General features: G+C 38.2%; 1 protein-coding gene across 1 annotated transcript in view; it reads left to right on the forward strand.

The window, feature by feature from the left end:
* Positions 1-14245, forward strand: part of ppp1r14bb (protein phosphatase 1, regulatory (inhibitor) subunit 14Bb) — a 34223-nt gene extending 19978 nt beyond the window's left edge. The window contains exons 2-4 of the mRNA XM_055051153.1: positions 8986-9069; positions 9151-9183; positions 9274-14245. Coding sequence (XP_054907128.1) covers positions 8986-9069; positions 9151-9183; positions 9274-9342 — 186 coding nt within the window. The 3' untranslated portion in view covers positions 9343-14245. The remainder of the gene's footprint in view (positions 1-8985; positions 9070-9150; positions 9184-9273) is intronic.
* Positions 14246-18580: the final 4335 nt, after the last annotated feature.

Raw genomic sequence — 18580 nt, forward strand, 5'->3', positions numbered from 1 at the left:
AGCAGCAGGCGATGACTGACACAGAGCATTGCTAATCCCTGTTGACCTCCCGGTGGCTGCCTCTATTTCTCTGCGCCTCTCATGAGCGGCGAGGGGGACGAACTGTCGGCTGCAAGGGAGGATCTGGACGTGCCAGCTAAAGGGGAAGGCTAACAGAGAATCAAAGTAGGGAGAAAATAAGACAGGAAGCTGGATCAACCTCAGTTCAACCATCTTCCTGATTATGTCTTCAGTGGTTTATAATTAGCTTCAAATAATCCCAATTTTATTTCATTTTAAAATGACTTTAATTAAGTTTTTTTCAGGCTCTGACAGTAATTTTCTCTGCAAATATTAAATCAAGTTCCTCTTGCTTTCTCTCAACTTGGCTTGAAACAGCCAATCAGAGCCAGGAGGCGGGTCTTAGCGCTGTCAGTCACTCCTCTCTTTTCCCCTCTCTGCTGAGCTACAGCTAGCGTAGCCTGTCATGTATGGTCAGACTAATTAGCATGACCAGAGATAAATGGTTTTCCTGTAGCTGTAAGTTGTTTCTTTGTTATTAGCACATTCAGCAGTGACTACGTAAGGATGATTGGCAGCAATAAGTCCTCCTCCTGGCTCTGATTGGTTGTTTTATGGTTGGGAGTGTAGCTCAGTAGGGAGGTGGAGGAGATTGATCTTTTCACATATTATCTTTCTCACATGCAACAGTTTAACAACCGTTAAAACCGTTTTCTTTTATAAAGTTACAACACTTGAAAACATGGAAAACATGGGTACCAAATCATTTAAATGAACTGTTCTTAGAGACTTTGTGATCCAAGATGCATCTTCCCTATCTCCCTTCCTACTGTGAATGGTGGACGATACATGTGGCTCCAGTTGTTTTAATATGTGTAATTGTTGGACTGATAGCAGATATCAGGAAGTTTTGGTGAGCTGGGATTTTCTTGTAGCCATTTTCTATCTTATGAAGCGAAACACAGATCTCTCCTTTACACGAATGACATGTTATCTTGCCTTTCCAATTTTGAGAAGTGTCTTGTGAGATGTCGCATCTATACCCAAGAGAAACCGAGAGTCATGAATTACCAATAAAAAGTTTCTAGAAATACATCTGTGGCTTAATTCGGGCTGCAAGAGAGCAAGCGAGAGCAAGCCTTCAGCAAATAACAGGAAGGGCAAACGGGGAAAAAGCAGTTTGTTCTTTTTTTATCGTTGTGAGTCTGCTCTTTGTGCAGTGAGTGTGCACTTTGGCTGAGTTAATTGCTAAAGATGGTTTAACACGTGAACTTCAGGATTTCATCTCAGTTTTGAAATATTTGTACAGCTTAAAATAGATCAGCTGAAACTTCTTCCTTTATTCTTTGTCATTTTTCTTCAAGATTTAGCAAAAATTGAGAGAAATCTTTGAAAAACTTCCAGAAAATCTGCTTAACTAACAGGCAAAAACAATTTAAAAGAGCTGTGTGGTTTTGGAAGACAAATCTCCCAGATTTTTATTACTCGCCTGTCAGCTCAGCAGCAAACGTGTTTCAACTGTTTCCTTATCAATGAACGTTGGCTTAACTTCACTGTCAGAAGATGACGCTGAGCACTGTGAAGAAATACTCACCCTGCTCACCATTATTTGTTTGTATTTTTGCTAAATTCTGTTTTATTGCACATCTGTGATTGCTCCATAAGTTTCTGCTCATGCATGAAGATTTGTTGCTCGACCTGCTTTGGGTGCTTTCTTAGCCTCAATAAGAGCCGCAATCATTGCACAATTTTTCCCTTTTGCCTGAGAAATTGTTCGACTTGCACAATTCAGAGTTTTATAATATTTCATAATCATCATAAGCAGCTTAGTTGCAGAGCTGAAGTCAGATAGCTGTAAATCGGCCACATATTTGTACGCATTAGTTGCAGAGTGTTGGTGTGTATTTATCTGCCTGTGTCCGTCCAAACATAACGTGTACCTGCCTCATTGTGCCAAGGCAAACAGCTCTGAGCTGTTCTTTTAATGCGCCACGCTCACAAATACCGCCTGAATAATCAGAGCTGCTCAAAACAGATTTATGGTTTAGAAGTGAAACCTTGCACATTATGCATTTAAAGCCTTCCTCTCCTGAGTTTCCAGTTTGTACATTTAAATAATATCAATAAACAGTTTTTAAAAGTAAAAAAAGTTCAGATTTCTAGCAGCCGTCCAAGGCAATTAACGTGAAATCTTACTGTTTTTCTACTTTGCTTCCAGCTTTCTGCCCCCTTCACTCCTGTCTGTCCCCATTTTATGCTCAGCCAAAGGACGGTGAGTGTTTTGTTGCACAACGGGCATTTAGCCATCCTGTAGTTGGTTATTTTTATCCCAGTTTGTTACTGAGGCAGCAGAACAGCTAAGGTGGCTATTTATCATCTTTCTAACAGCTCTTCTATAAACTCAATCTGAGTTTTTATACATGTTCTACACAACAGAGCGGTTTCTTTCTGTCGACACGCAGATCGTTTCAGATGAATCAAACAGGATGTGTAGTCCCCGTAGGTGGCCATATCTGACCTACTTAAAGGTCTGCTCCTTAGTCGGAGCAATAAGGGGTCACAGTTAATACTGGGAAGGTATAGATGGTCACTTATCAGCAGGTCTGGTTGTCAAGAATCAGATTTTGGTTAACGCAACCTAAGAATCACATTTCTCTGTATGTTTTTAGTGACAGAGATATAAGTTGTTTTTTAGTCTAGTGAGTGTTGAGTAAAATGGATGTCTTCCCTCCTGCCTGTTGTTTCTAAACAGGCAGAATATAAACGTAATAGTTAGGATTACCCAGATGTGCATTTGTGAACTTATTAAAGGATGATTGACTTAACCGTCCAACAGATCAAGTGTTACCCCAGATGCAGCAGCGTTTAATTTTAAAGCTCGCTGAGTGAAAAGGTTCAGCACCTTGAAGGAATTCGGAAAACCAGAAGTGAAAATGCAAAGGATTTAATTTGCATGATGCTGTGGCTCATGTGAAAACTATTTAAATCAACCAGACATTTAAACTTACAGTTGCAGCCTTAAATTAATGCCTCAAATGTCTTGAATTAATTTAAAACTGTAAGTTTGCCTTAAAATTAAATTTTATGGCAGGACAATTTAATCTTGTATTTTCTCTGTATTTTTTTTCTTGTTGGACTTTTCTGTCAGGCTCTGTTTGAGTCACACTGACATCTTTATTGCGTTGTGTGATTCAGTGTTAACATTTAAGATCTTAAAAAGGTTTACATTTTGAGTTGATGAAGCAGAAACCCTGATATAAAGCCTCAGTGGAATCAGATTTACTAAAATCTGGAAGTGGTGTGAAAAAGCTACAATGAGAGCAAAACTCTTTCTTTTAACTCTAGATTTGTTTAATCTGTTAAATGTGTACTAACCTTAATTACTGTAAGTGTTTAGAAGTTTTATTCAAATCCGAAAGAATAAATCAAGTCAGCCTAATTGGAGAAACTTAAATGCATCTTCAGTCTTTTCAACATCCAGAGATGTTTCCAGAAATCAGAGCAGTTTTTACTGTTGTTCTACAAGGATGCTGACCTAATTACATCATAATGTGTTGCTTGTGTTACTTATTAAGGTGCAAGAGTCTGGTTGCAGCATTCAGGCTGGATGTCACCATGCACAGACGGTCAGGTTACTCTGATCCACACCTGGAGCTTTTGCTTTGGAGTCCCGTCTCTTTGTGTCGTCCTGTGGCGGTGAAGAGTTACATTTAAAAAATTAACGTCCTAAATGGACTCAGATCTGTTGTAAGATTTTACCAGAATGCGGCTTGAAGCTGCAAATGTTTAATCCGTTTAAAGCTGCGGACTTTTTCAGCAGTACCCGCAGATTAGAAAGAAAAAACTGCGTGGCTGACTCTTAAAAGAAACAGAGAGGATTCAGAGGTTTAAATCCTCACGTTTAGAGAACATGGAGAGGAGTTACAGTCAAACTGTTTGAGGAATTAAATCTGGGAGCGAAGGAAAGAGACGACCCAATAACCAAAGGTAACACAGCGCACTGATGCTGTCACTACGAGGAAATTAGAAATCACAATTAAACTTTCTACTAACTCAGGTGGCGACACATAAGACATGGCTGCTCTGCTATTAAAGAAAATGGGATTTCTTAGTTTATATATTTATGCTTAAAGTCCAAACAACAACTTTGAGATGAAAACTGGGTTTGAAAGCTTTGCCAAGATGTGAAGAATTTGAATCGTCACTGAATTTCCCTTTGGGATGAATAAATCTGGAATGCACCCAGTGATGTTTCCTCATTTTCACCACAGAATCTATATAAATTAGTTTAAAAAGAGAGAATCTGTGCATCATTTAAAAATACATTTTAAAGGACAGGAAAACCTTTTGTGGCAGCAGCCAGTTTTTATCCCAACAAATACATTCAACAAATTAGGGAAAAAATTTGATTCATTATAGAAATGGCTATAATCAGAAGAAACTAAATTTTTCATTAAATATTAAGACGACATTAAAAGATACAAATGATAAATATCCTTTTTTAAAATAAGAAAATAAACATTTTATTGCATAAAGTGCAGCGGCAGTGTTCCTTTAGTTTACACTTGATCATTTGTAGGAAATAATCAAATATCATTACAAGCAGAAATGTGAAAAATTGAGTTTTTCCACATGTTTCTGCTTGTGTAGGACTAAAATGTTGACTATGTTTTGGATAAAATGATAAATAATTGGTCAGTAAAAGTTGCTTGTTAGATTAATTTTTTTACATAATCTGCTTTTGGGGGAAACAGATTCATAGACAATGGTGGGTTTTTTTTATCTTAAATGCAAAAATTTTATATTTTTTAACAGTTTTGGTTTAATTACTGCTCTGAGCGTGTTCTTTCAGTGGCTTTCCATGTTTTTGAGTCTAGTTAATGATTAATTAGTTGATTATTTCAATAATCGATTCATCGCTATTAATCTGATTAATCGTTTCAGCCCAAGTTGTTTATTACTGAAGAAAAAAATCTAAATTTCCCCACTTTCCTTGGTTGGATGAAATAAACTTTTGTGAAGTCTTTCTCCTCTTCTGTGGTCGGCATCAAAGGTTGAGAGAAAGCTCATTTTATGAGATTTTCTGCAGGTATTTCAGGATAAAGCCGACCTCTTCATCCTTATTCTCTGAATTGATCCACGTCCCGGCCTAACAGTTTTTTTATTGTCTGCAGACAGCAGTTCAGGCTCGCAGTCAGTCAGTCTAGAGGATTGTTTTGGAAATCCTCCCTCGTGATTCCCAGCTTTCTTTGTGTCTCCTCTCTGAAGCCTGTCTTCCGGCCTCCCCCCTCCACAGCGCGTCCCTCTCTCTCGCCTCCTCGCAGCGCTCCACTCAGCTCTGCGCTCCTTAACCTTTTACCTTCCTTCCTCTCGGCGTTCCCTTCCCCCTCCGCTCCACAGATTAACACCGCCTGTTAAATCACCGTCTACGAGGCTGCGTCATGTTTAATCTTTTAACTGGCCAGAACTTTAAACTTGTGGTTTAAGGTGGATTCTTATAGCGTGTCTGCTGGATTGTTGGCATCCTTGTTTCTGCTCAGTTTGCTTTTCGACGTGCATGGAGACCTCGTGTTGGGCAGATCCTTCTTTGTGTCAAACTTCAGCTAGCTCAGGGCTAGAAACAGGATAAAGCAACAATAAATCAATTAATCGCATGGTAAACTAAAAACAAGCTCAATAATTTCCATTGGCATGATTTAGCGTTTTTCTCTTTCTACCAAAAACTGGATGATTCAAGTCTTCAGTCTGGTCCTTTGGTCTCAACTAGACTCTTTTTTGAAGACTTTATAATTCATTTTATTGTTTCTTTCTCCTGTTTTGTTTATTTACAATGTTTTCTAGTTTTAGTGTTAAATTTAAAGTTTATTGATCTTTGAGAATATCAATTAAAATGGTGTCAAAACAATAGTATCATTTATCGCAGCAACTTCTGGGGCAATTTATCATCCAGTAAAGTTTGTTTTGGTGAAAAGCCTAGTTTAGCGCCAAGGCTGAGCAATATGACTTAAAAATTAAATCTCCAATTTTTTTCTCACTTTTTAAAAAATAAAAATTAGAAATTAGATGACAGAAAATATTCTCTAAAACGTGTCTTTTATATTTTACTCATTCCTTCTTCGAGTTGCATGATTGTGTACCAGAGCCAGGCTACAATAATTTTTGTTTAATTACGAGAATAAAGACATAATACCAGCGGAATAAAAACAATTTTACCAAATTACGAGAAAAAGTCATTTTAATGAGAAAAACGTCTCAGAATTGTGAGACAAAAAAAATTTTATGAGAAAAAGCTCGCATAATAAATTAAATAATTTTTCTTTTGAGATTTTCACAAAATTATTACCTCAGTCTCCTAATATTACAACTGTATTCTGGTAATATAAAGACTTTATTCTTATATTATTTCAGCTTTATTGTCACATGACTTTATTCTCAGATTACTACAGCTGTATTTTTGTAACAGTATGACTTTATTTTTGGGAAAAATAAAAAAGAAGTCTTCGCCAGACTCTTACATTTAGTCATAGATATAACCTGAATTCAAAGTTCAAATAAATGGAAGCTGTAAAAACAAGATGGCCGCCCTCCTTGCGATAACATCACTGTGAATTTTGGAAACATAACGAAAACATTGGCGAATAGTCCAAAATTTTCACCACATTTTTTAATATAAAAATGATCAAATTATCATTATTTTATTGTCCAAAACCAAAAATTCGACAAAACAGATTCATCACACGGCCCTAGTTTGTGCATCAATGTATATTTCTCTGGTGTTAATGCCCACTTTGATGCTTACATTAAGTCTGCATGCAGCGCTCTGCTGACACGAGGTCCGTCTGTCACTTTCAGTCTCTATCTCGCACACCCAGGCTGTCTTGTGCAGGATTAAACACACACACTCTCCAGCTCAGACTTATTTAGCTCATTTTGTAATTCCTTAAGCCTCACATTGGAAAAGAGGAAGAAATGTGCGAGTTTTCACTGCAAAAAAAGACAAAATCTAGAGTGGCGGGTTAATCTGACACTCCAATGTGCACACTCGGCATGCTGCGCCTCCCTGTCGGCTGCTTCTGGATGCCGTGTTTGTGTGGTGAGATAGCCGGGGGTTCAGTCGGGCAGGTGCAGAGACAGCTGGTGTGGGCAACTCTAACCGAGGGGGAGGACCGGAGCGACGGCGAGATTCCTGGAGAACATCATGAGTGTAGGGTAGCAATTCAGCTGAAAAGAGCAGGAAATGAGGGCTGGTATGAATGTGTCTGCTAGGTTTTCTGGGGGGGTTGTGTTGTACCGCTTTGACAGAAAGCACACTGAGCCGGTATGTCTTTGAAAGATGGAGAAATGGGATTATGATAATGGAAGCACACAAAAGGTGGACTCACTGCTGCCGCCATTTTTTGATTTATTTACATTTTCTCTGACTTCATGGAAGGCAGTTTATCCGTCTTCACACGGTTTGATTGGGAGCCAAAGTTGCAACATTTGTTAGTTTTCAGTTGCTGCGGTTCGCTTTCACACCGTACTGTGTTGAAAAACCTGTTCCTCTCCTCACCTGTGGGGGCGCTGCACCAACGACAAAAACTTCTGAAGAAGACCCTGAGCGCAATGTCCTATGAAATGTAAACAAAAATGAATTTTAGTGGTTGTAGGATTGCTCTTTTGTTTTTAGCAAAGGAGCACAAGCCATTTCTCTCTTTATGTGTGTTTGTTTAGGTTGTATTTACCCACAATCCCCTGCGTTGTAGTCCTCTTCCTGCTTTTGGAGCGGTCTCAAACCGCACCAGAGTTCACTTGAACCAAACCGAGACCAGAGATAGATTTATTTAGTTTGCCTTTATTTAGTTTACCTACCTAAAAGAACCGAACTTTCTATGCAAACAAACAGTTCAACTAAAAAGTGAACTAAACAACAGGCCTGGTGTGAACGCAGCCAAAAATTACCTGAATTCAAACACTATTTGAAAAACAGGTGATAAATTTGTAAGTTAAATGGGTGAAACAGCACTTTAATCTGATGGTTGAAAAATAAAATGAATAGAAAGCAATAAATATCTTTGATATTGAGTTTATATGTCTATTTATTCAGTAATTTAGCAGCGAAAAGGTTTTTCAAATTGAAAATGTTGCTTGTTTTGTCAGTAAATTGTTTTTGATTCAAACGTGAATAATTTTGATAATTTACAGATCTCAAAATTAACCGAATTAAAAGGTTCAATCGAGTTCCACCGAAACACTTTCACAATAAACAATAAATATATCAATTACATGATAAATTAAAATGAGTTGTTAAAGAGATTTGCACAACCTTCCTCTTTTTCCTGTTTTCCCTGTCTAAGCTGAATGATTATTATTTTTTAAAAAACAATTTTTCTCACAGAGACTTCAAAATTTGTTTTAATTGTTGTTTCGTTTTAGTTTGTTTGTTTATTTTGGATATTTGAAATGTTTTCCAGTTCCAGTTTAAAAGTTTTTTTATATTGAAGAGATTGAACTCGCTTTCATATGCCACTAATACAATCATTTTATTAGTTGAAAATAGTATCAAACGGACAATGTTATAGTTATTGCAAATATTTCTAAGGAAATTTATTGTCCAGCTAAATTTGGCCTGATTTTGCTCCTTGTTTGGTCACATTATGTTTTCATTTTTTTACATTTGAAGCCTGGCTGTAGATAATTAAAAATGTATATGATTCGTTTTTAAAATGTAGAGTTTTCTGGTTTTAAAAATTGTGTATTTTGAAAGTCTGGTGCAGTCACTTCCTGCCAGCGTCGGAAATACACAAAAGTAATAATTATCTTTTGTCAAACTGGTGGTTTTCCTTTTCTAAACATTCAGACAGCATGGTGGCCGCAAGGATCTCTTTGTCTCTTTCGTCCCTCAGTGGATGTTTGCTGCCCTCTAGTGTTTAAAGTGAGCATCACTGGCAGAACTCAGCCAGTTTGTTGCTCATTGCAGTCTCCATATTGTTTTGGTTGCTGCAGGAGGAAGCCATCCCAGAGCTGGAGATCGACGTGGATGAGCTGCTGGACATGCCCAGTGACGTTGAGCGAGCAGCCAGGGTCAAGGTGAGGAAACCCTGTGGGTTTACACGCCCAGAAACAAACAGAACAAACTTTCCACTCGTGTGACATTTCTCTGTGTTACAGGACTTACTGGTTGACTGTTTTAAACCCACTGAGGTAAAGCAGTTTGATTCTCTCCTGTGTTTTCTCTCCATTTCCTGTTTAAGTTCACGCCTTGTGACTCCTGTTCTCCTTGTCGTTCTGCAGGATTTCATCTCAGAGCTGCTTGACAAGATCAGAGGAATGCAGAAGCTCTCTACGCCTCAGAAGAAATGATGCCGTCCAAACCTTCCCCACGTTTTCCCTTCCTCTCCATCCCTCCGTCTCGTCTTCCCTCCACGCCCCACGTTTTTAATTTAAGGTCTTCTTCCTCTGTTGAAATGTTGTAATTGTTTCTGCTCATAGTTGTCTGAGTCGCTTCGTTTTTTGCGTGTACCGTGATGGATCTGGACTTCTTTCATCAGCAGAAATGAATGATTCGCCTTGCGGCTTGTGTCTCCTCTCCCCTGTTGTTTCCTCTCCTGCCGTTACTGTACTCTTCTCCTAATATTCCTCCTCTTCCTCCCACCTTCCCATCTGAATGAGGAGGAACAGAGTCCCATAATTACTGTAAAAGCGGGGAAGAACATGTAAAATACAAAACGGAGTGAAAACTGAGGATGAAACACTTCAGCCTCCACCAGCGAGATTATGTGAATATTTTAACTTGTTTGAGATTTTTTCCCTTTCCTGGTTCTGTTTGAAGGAGATCGTCACTTCACTTAATCTTTTTTAATAATGTTTTTTGGGGTTCTGTTTTTGCCACCTAAGCACAGGCAGTGCTGCAAAAAGACTTTTTTGGTGTCTCTTAAAGGGCATGTATAATCATTTTAGCAACTACATCTGGGTCCAGAATAGTTGGATTCATTTCATTACTAAAATTGAGAAATATGTAAAAAAAAAGTAAAATAAAATATAAAGTTACAGGAAGAGGAAATGTAACGCAGCTGAAAGTTGCTGAAGAGTGTAAAATTTGGGATCATAAAGTGAGAATTTATATGTTTCTCTTTCCAGCATGAAAAATGAAACGTCCAAGACATTGGAGATCTAACAAACCGGCAGACTTCAGAGGGATTTAAAAGCTCGGTGAGCAAGTCTTCCTGTAATCAACTACAGTGGAGAACTTGGGATAAAAATCTGAACCAGTACAATTATTGCTCCAGTTCTGACCAACATCTTTAAAAGTAAAGATGTTTGCCAGAAAAGAAAAAAAAAATCTTATGCTACGCTAGTTGTGGCTAGAAGGCAAGTTGAGATAAAATAAAAAAATCACATCAAATGTTATTTGTACACATTTCAACAACAAGGCATTTCAAAGTGCTTTACACCATAGAGCTCAGTGAAAAATCGAAACATCACATTTTGCCATCATTACACATCAGATCGTTTATTGGTATCTCGATTGTTGACAAAGATACTCCATCTGTTCTCCTTCATTTGACTTATAAACAATAAAACAAAATCATGCTAATTAATGAAAAAAACAGCATTTTCTAAAACTTTAAGCTCACAAACAACCACCACCTCGGTCTGGCTGTTGACTCCCTGCTTTTCGTCTCATCTCCTCATCGCTTTGGCTCTGGTTCTTCTTTACAAGAACACCTCCCTGCAGCAAACAGAAAGGGGCAGGACTGTCAGTCTCTTACCTTATTTGGAAGCAGGACCATTGCTCTCAGTACGTGAAGGGGGCGCTATTTCCTATATTATCTATGGTCTCCCGGTTTTATTTTCTTTTGAAATCTGTGATATATCTTCATGTTTAAGAAGGATTTCCACTCTCAGCATTAATATTAATTCATTAGTATTAATTCCGGCATTCCTGGCACCGTCAAAGATAAATTCTCGAATAAAACACATACTTTTTAATTTCCTTAAGGATGTAGACGTAATTAAATGACCTCAAGACATCCTTAAGAAAATGAAAAAGGATGGTTTATAGGAGAATGTATCTTTTACGGTGCCAGCAATGAGGTCCTTCTCGTTTTTTAGGGCAGCACTTTTGAAAATCTCTCATTCATGCTATCTGTCTCCACATAATCCTTAAAAATGTAGTCCTGTGATTACCACCAGACATTTTCAGACTTTACGTGGTTATCCATATATGGTAGTGCCTTCCTGTTTCAGTAGGCGTGATTCAAAAGAGTCTTAGAAAAGACTTGGATGTAGTGTTTATGTTTCATAGGGTTTTCTGGCTCTATTATATGATGATATATGCCCTTTTAAATAAACCCAGCACTGTGTCATTTTTGGGAGAAGAAAATCTGAACCTCTGACCACAAAGCGTCGTGTTAATCTATCTTTAGTACAGCGAAGAGGAAACTTTGATGCCTGGAAATAGTGATTGAACCTTTAGAAAGACTCACTGGTCAGCCGATTGGCTGCAAGGCCGGTTTTAGACCTTCAAATAAATGTTTTTGTTTTTATTTGAAGCTAGACTAGAAGTGGGTTTTTGTTCTTCTTCTTTTTGTTTATTTTTATAGGCTGAATGTGAATTTTGGTTCCTCAATCCAGCCTGCACACACACATGTACATCCGTGTTGCTATTAGTGTATGTTGCAACATAATGTACAGCAACATCTGTCATAGTATGGAGTGTTTTGGGCCTGTATATTCTGCTGTTACGTAGGACAGACTTGTCTGGGGTTTTTTTGGTAAAGGACTGGTTCCTTTTTTATTTCTCGTTGTCATACACACCCTGACAGTCGTAAAGAGGGAGCCCTGTAAAAAGCTGCCTTTTTTTAAAACCACAGCACCCTAACATTGTCACGTTGTTCTGAACAGAGCAGTCACTTCTCTCATCTTTTAGCCATTTTTTTTGTTGTTGTTTTTGTTTGTTTCTCTTGGCACCTGCCAATCATCTCAAAGAATAAGCCATCTGTGTCTGATCGCCGACCAATCAGATCAGAGACCGACACCCGCCGGCCAACGGCAGCATCAACATGTTGCAGTTCGTCTGCGCAGACATTTACCGGCATTTTACCGTCTGCCTTTCTCTCCACTACGGCCCATTTTCAGACTGCTGCTCTTTCATTTCACTCCTTCCTACCATTTGTCCATTTCTCATCCTCTTCCCTTCATTTACTCCATTTTCTTTCTTTAAAAAGATTTTAAAAAAACAAAAAACAAAAACAGATGTTGCCTTAGGTATAATTTATGTTACACAAACCAAAAAAAAAAAGAAAAACAGGAGTACTTTTTTTGTTGTTGCTGAGCAGATCTACTCTGCCTTGCAGAAATGGGTTGAAATAATTCACATTTTATGACTTTTACAACCAGAAACTTCACTGTAGTTTTTTGGGATTTTATTTAATAGATTGACAAAGTGTTGCATAATTATGAACTGTAAGAAAATCTGCTTTGTAGAACTACTTTTAAAGTTTAGATGTCTTCATCCACGTGTTTCCTGTCTCCGCCATATGGGTTGATGCTATTTGGACTTCTGGTGGTTTCTTGGTGCACCATCCTAATATGGTGCACCAATAGGTTTTATAGTTTTCCAGTCAACATATTCTACCACCTGAGCTGTGGACTTCTGCAGCTCCTACAGAGCTACAATGCCTGCTTTTTTGATTAATTTGCTTCTATTGCATTTTAGGAGATGTGCGACGTTCTCATTGTGATCTTTGCACCGCGAATAAATCTGATTTGTGCCTCTTCCATGAGTGGTACTAATGCTGCGTTTCAGTTGTACTCTGAACTGGAAAAGTCCAGTTTTCCCAGTCAGAACTCCCTCTGAAATCAGATTTTCCTCTGGGAAACTGGGAGCAACTTCACTACCCCCAGTTAAGACTTGCACAGCGTACTTCCTGTTGCAATATGGCCGCCTCTCGCATCAACAGTAGAAATCTGTGTTGGAGACATGATGATTTAACAAGATGCATATCTAAGATTGTGTCTTAAAATCGCTGTAGCTTTAAACTGAACAAATCAGAAGTGGAGTTTGCTTTTTGAATGCAAAGCTTAAAATGATGTCTGGGCGCCGCCATGTTGAAATTCTGGCTGTTTTTTTTTGTTTTGACGTCAAACCCAGCTGAGAGTCCCCTGGTAATTTAACGCCACATTAACTGTATCTAACAGTTTTCAAAGCATTCGCAGCCTGAACTGTGATATCGGATTTTATCCAACTTTTACGTCATTGACGTCATTAAAGCAAAATTAAAATCTGATTTTGGTAAAATAAAAAGTCAGATTCGAACATCTGCTGTGTGAATTTTAAGTGTTTTTGTAAGTCTCCTTTTTCAGTGGTCAGAGCTCTGTCAGATGAATGGGATTTTATTTTGGACTGACTACAGATGCCTTCCACACTTGTGAGATTTTATTTGTAGATATCCGACTCATTTTTAATACCACTTTGCAATTATCCACTGCTTTGAATTTATCAAATTAAATCCCATTTAAACTCTGAGGTTTGTGGTTGTAACACGAATAAATGGAAAGTTCAACTCTTTTGTAAGACACTCTGCTTCATGTGGAGACTCTCTGATCTATCGCTTCTTGTATTGAAATGTTTTCTTTTTCTTGTTAGAAGTGAGTGTTTAATACTTAGGCCTTTATAAAGCGACTCTGTTTAGGTAAGCAATGCTTTTCACACGGACCTGTTTAAGTCTGGTCTGTTTTTATCTCGATCATCGCACCTCTTGATGCCAAGCCTTGAAACAACATTTAGTCTAACAAAAAGAATCCATTCAGATGCATTTTTCTGGTGCGATTGCTTTTGCCTTCACCTGTGGCGTCTCCGAACTGAGCTCCCGGCGGTTTCTCTGATTGGTCGGATTGTTTTAGGCAACTTCAATCAGTAGCTGAGTGGATTTTTGTTTCTAAATTCAGGTTTTGGATTATATATTATATATATCTTCTTAGACTGTTATTGATATGTCTGTTTGTTTTTTGTTTGTTTTTTTACTGTTGGGGAAAATTGCAAAAAAGAGGAAAAAAGTACAAAAAAATGTCAAGTGATTATCATTGATGCTAAACATAAGAGCTAAACCATGCAGGACAGAGTAATGGTGGAAGTGTTTTTGCTTTGATTTTTTTGACAATGATTAGAACAAACAAATGTAGCAATATCAACAACAGGTTTCGTTTTTTGCCCAATTTTGTTACTCTTTTATGCAACTTTAATAAAAACATTTGAAATCGATTTTTTTCCTGTCTTTAATTAAATTCCCTATAGCATTAACTTGTTACAGAATTGACCTCAGCGCTGCAAAAACACAAAATCTTAACGTTTTGATCGAGTTTTTAGTACAAATACACTTGAAATGAGACAAAGCTGAGTTACAAGTAACTTTTCAACAAGATGTAGGAGCTTGGTTAAAGTCAATAATTCCTTAATAATTATAATTATAGTACTAGTTCTACTGTTGGATTATTCAACATATTTTAAGATATATTTTTGATTCAGGATTCCCTATTTTTTTTCTTTAGCTAATTATAGTTTTGGAGGTGTCCTATTCAAAGTCGACGCTTCAGTCCTACTGAGCTGTGCTGTTGGGAATAGACCTTTTTCACACTTCCGGGTTTTAAAGCGGATGTGGGGTTGGACAACTTCCGGTGGCTATAGCGTTAGCATTAAAAGGCTAGGAAAATGGCTCAGTCTCGGCGCAGTTGTTTTTCTTCAGTCCCTGGTTGTTCATATGGGGCAACAAAACAGCTTTATCTCTCATATCATGCGTTCCAGACCAACGGAGGCAGTGGATCCAGGCGATCCGAAGAGATGATGGTCCGGACTTTTGCATAAAGACGGGGAGCACTTTCGTATGTAGCCGCCACTTCACACCGGAGGATTTTGTTAGCGGATCCACCACCAGCCGCCTTAAAAGTGGAGCTGTTCCTTCCCTGTTTGCCTGGAATAACTTCACTGCACCGGTAATGAGAGAGTCTGCTTTCGAGAGGGCTAAGAAACTGCAGTTTGTCCTCTCAGAAAGCTAGCCAGGCTGAAGATGCTACTGCGGACCATGACTACACAGCACATCCAACCGCAGGGGACGGTGCGGTTGTGCGCATGCGTGGGCCGGGGCGGTGTGCATGCGTGGTGCCGGGGCGGTTGTGCGCATGCGTGGTGCCGGGGCTGTTGTACGCATGCGTTATATAAAGCGGATGTGGGTTGGACAACTTCCGCTGGCTATAGCGTTAGCTTTAAAAGGCTAGGAAAATGGCTCAGTCTCGGCGCAGTTGCTTTTGTTGAGTCCCTGGTTGTTCATGTGGGGCAAGAAAACAGCCTTATCTGTCATATCATGATCCCGACGGATCCGGACCAACGGAGGTAGTGGATCCAGGCGATCTGAAGAGATGAAGGTCCGGACTTTTGCATAAAGACGGGGAGCACTTTCGTATGTAGCCGCCACTTCACACCGGAGGATTTTATTAGGTCCACCACCAGCCGCCTTAAAAGTGGATCTGTTCCTTCCTGTTTGCCTGGAATAACTTCACTGCACCGGCAATGAGAGAGTCTGCTTTCGAGAGGGCTAAGAAACGTTTGTCCTCTCAGAAAGCTAGCCAGGCTGAAGATGCTACTGCGGACCATGACTACACGGCACACCCACCCGCAGGTAAAAGATAGTATATTGTATATATTTTCCATGTAAGATAATTTCATAATAATATTATGATCACATAATAATGAAATTATGTGGTTATGTATTTTGTGGAGAGATTAAGTCAATGGCTGTATACATACATGCTCCGACTCACAACATGTATTGATCTTCACAGAAGTAAAGTTTAAAATATATAATTAAAACTTATTGCTAACCGTATGTTTTTATAATTTATTTTGTGGTTTTACAGGTGCACTTTGATGAAGCTCTGGATTATATGAAGGAGTTGGAGGCCAGACTTCAAAAAGTGGATTTGTCTGCCACACTTTTTACTGTGCCTCTGATGACCAGATCCGAATCTACACCAAATTTCCATCTGAATGTGTGTTCCGGATCTTGTGGGAGTCCAATGCACCCTGTGCATCACGCCTGGTGTACTGGACCAGAGCACAGAAATTTGGAGAGGAAGCATGTGCTGAAAAAAACAAACAAAAACAAAAAAACAACTTGGTACATTATGTAACAGACCACTTTCTTTTAGAAACTATAGTTTTTTTGTGTGCAAATTTTACCATTTTCAAAATTTAGAAAAAAAGAAATGCATCTAGAAACTTAATTTCTGTAAAAAATTTGCCTCTGATTGATGAGTTCCTGATGTACTCATTCAGGGTAGCAGTGGGCATGAAGGAGCAGCTCATTGCTGACATGTTTCAAGTCAACATAGCTACTGTCAGCTGAGTGACTCACCTGGGCCAACTACCTCTTCATTGTGTTCTCTTCCATCAACCTGTGGATTAGTTGTGAGAAGGTAAAAGCCAATATGCCTCAGAAATTTCTGAAGTTCTCTCCAAATGTCCATGTCATCTTGGACTGCACAGAAGTTGCTCTGGAAACGCCATCACCCCACCTTACAGTCTGAAACGTTCTCTGCCTACAAGAACCACACCACTCTCAAAGGGCTGATTGGAGTTGCTCCCTGTGGGTTGGTGACATTTTTCAGCGTTGTACACAGGCTGCGTCTCCGACAAAGAAATAACGAAGGTCAGTGGAATCCTTCCTCTACTTGAGCTGGGAGATGAAGTCATGGCAGATAAAGACTTCCTCATTCAAGACCTCCTTCATGAAGTTGGAGCCAAACTCATCATTCCACCATTTAGGCATCCTGGTCAGTTCAGCAAGGAAGAGACGGAGGAGACCCAGACCATTGCTCGGCTGCGGATTATTGTGGAGCGAGCAAACGCCAGAGTAAAGTGCTACCACATCTGGGATTCCCCGGTGCCTCTCACTTCAATAGGAACTGTCAATCAAATCTGGCACAACTGTTGTATTTTGGCAAATTATCAAGGCCCATTTTGTGTTGCAGACTAAATTATTTCTGTATTGTTGTAATGCTATGTAAAAAGTTAAATGTTTAGACTTTTGCAAAAAATATTCAATTAAAACACACTTTAGCAGCACACTTGACTTTCTTTTTGTATTAAGTTGAATTGCAAGGAAAACAAATCAAGTACAATTTACAATATCTAGTAAAAACAAAAGAAATCCATAACTATTTCATATTTTATGATTGTACACCATACATTGATTTAAATAAATACTTAAGACAACATCAAGGAGAAAAATTTTAAAACATAAGTTTGAAGAGAACTGCAGTTAAAAAATAAATTTTTGTAAATTATCCAACTGCCTTTTAAAGACATTTGCACATCTCTGTATGTTTCATGAGTAACAAATATTTACAGTGATTCACACAACTTGAGATTGGATATTTGAAATACAAAGAAACAAAAGGGTTAGTTACACATTTTATAATTCTTATTGCATTGACATGAACACATCAATGAAGGCGTTGAAGTAAAATAAGTCCAGTTTAGATTTGCCGTCCAGTTGCCGTGAAAAAGGTCCATTAAAACGATTCTTTCAAGACAAGTTGGACAAAAGTCTTCCACATCCATTTATTGCCAACTGTTACAAACACTGTAAGGAGTGGTTTCTCACAAAAATAAGCCAGTTAGTTGGTAATCTCTCATTCTGAACCTGCTTCACCTTTGGCTCTTAGCGTTACTTTGGTGCCATCTGGTGGTTGGAAATAACATTACAACATGTCTACCACTATTTTTTTCTCTGCTTGCGAATATAAAACTTCTTCTACGGTAGCAGGCGAGCAAACGAAGGTTTGTATACTGTTTATTTTGATGTCATTATTCATAGAATATATTATTGACAAACTATATTTCCTCTCATTTACTGAGGTCTTCAAATTGCCAACTAGCCTTTTGATGTTTTTCACATTTTGGTTGCAAACACAGATTTTATGTGTCCAACCAAAAGAAAATATTAACTGTGAGGAGAGAGGAAATGATGCACAATTTTCACAATTTTATACAAATTAAAATCTGAAATCTGTGTTACTAAACCTTTCTTAATTAATACTTTGTCAATTTTTTTGCAGCAATTAAATACTAAAAATATGGTTTGATTTAAATAAACTGCTCAGTTCAGCTCTGCTCCTACTAAAGAAACACACCCCCTCAGCATGATACTGCTACCACCATGTTTCACAGTCTGCCAAAGAGTTTTTCTACTAAAACTGTTACGCTGTGGTTATAGATGCTAAATTCTGTTATTAAATATTTATAATGTCACATTAAAGTCAGTGTAGTAACTCATTATATTAGTTATAATTACTTCACTAACGTTTCGTAAAAAAAGAAATACTACATTTTTACTGCACTGCGCTTTTCTCTGATATCTATATTAAAATTATTTGAAAAAGTGTTTCCTCTGCCTCAGTTTGCTTTCTGACATTATGTTATTGAATTATATTCATTATTTTAGTCTTTAAAGCACCAACGTTTGAATATTAATTTATATTTTTGGCTGTAAAAATATATAATAATTAAATAGTTTGATCAGCTACTTAGTTCTTGAGTAAC

Source organism: Poeciliopsis prolifica, unplaced genomic scaffold (genome assembly GCF_027474105.1).
Source record: "Poeciliopsis prolifica strain line A6 unplaced genomic scaffold, Auburn_PproV2 SCAFFOLD032, whole genome shotgun sequence".
NCBI lineage: Eukaryota > Metazoa > Chordata > Actinopteri > Cyprinodontiformes > Poeciliidae > Poeciliopsis > Poeciliopsis prolifica.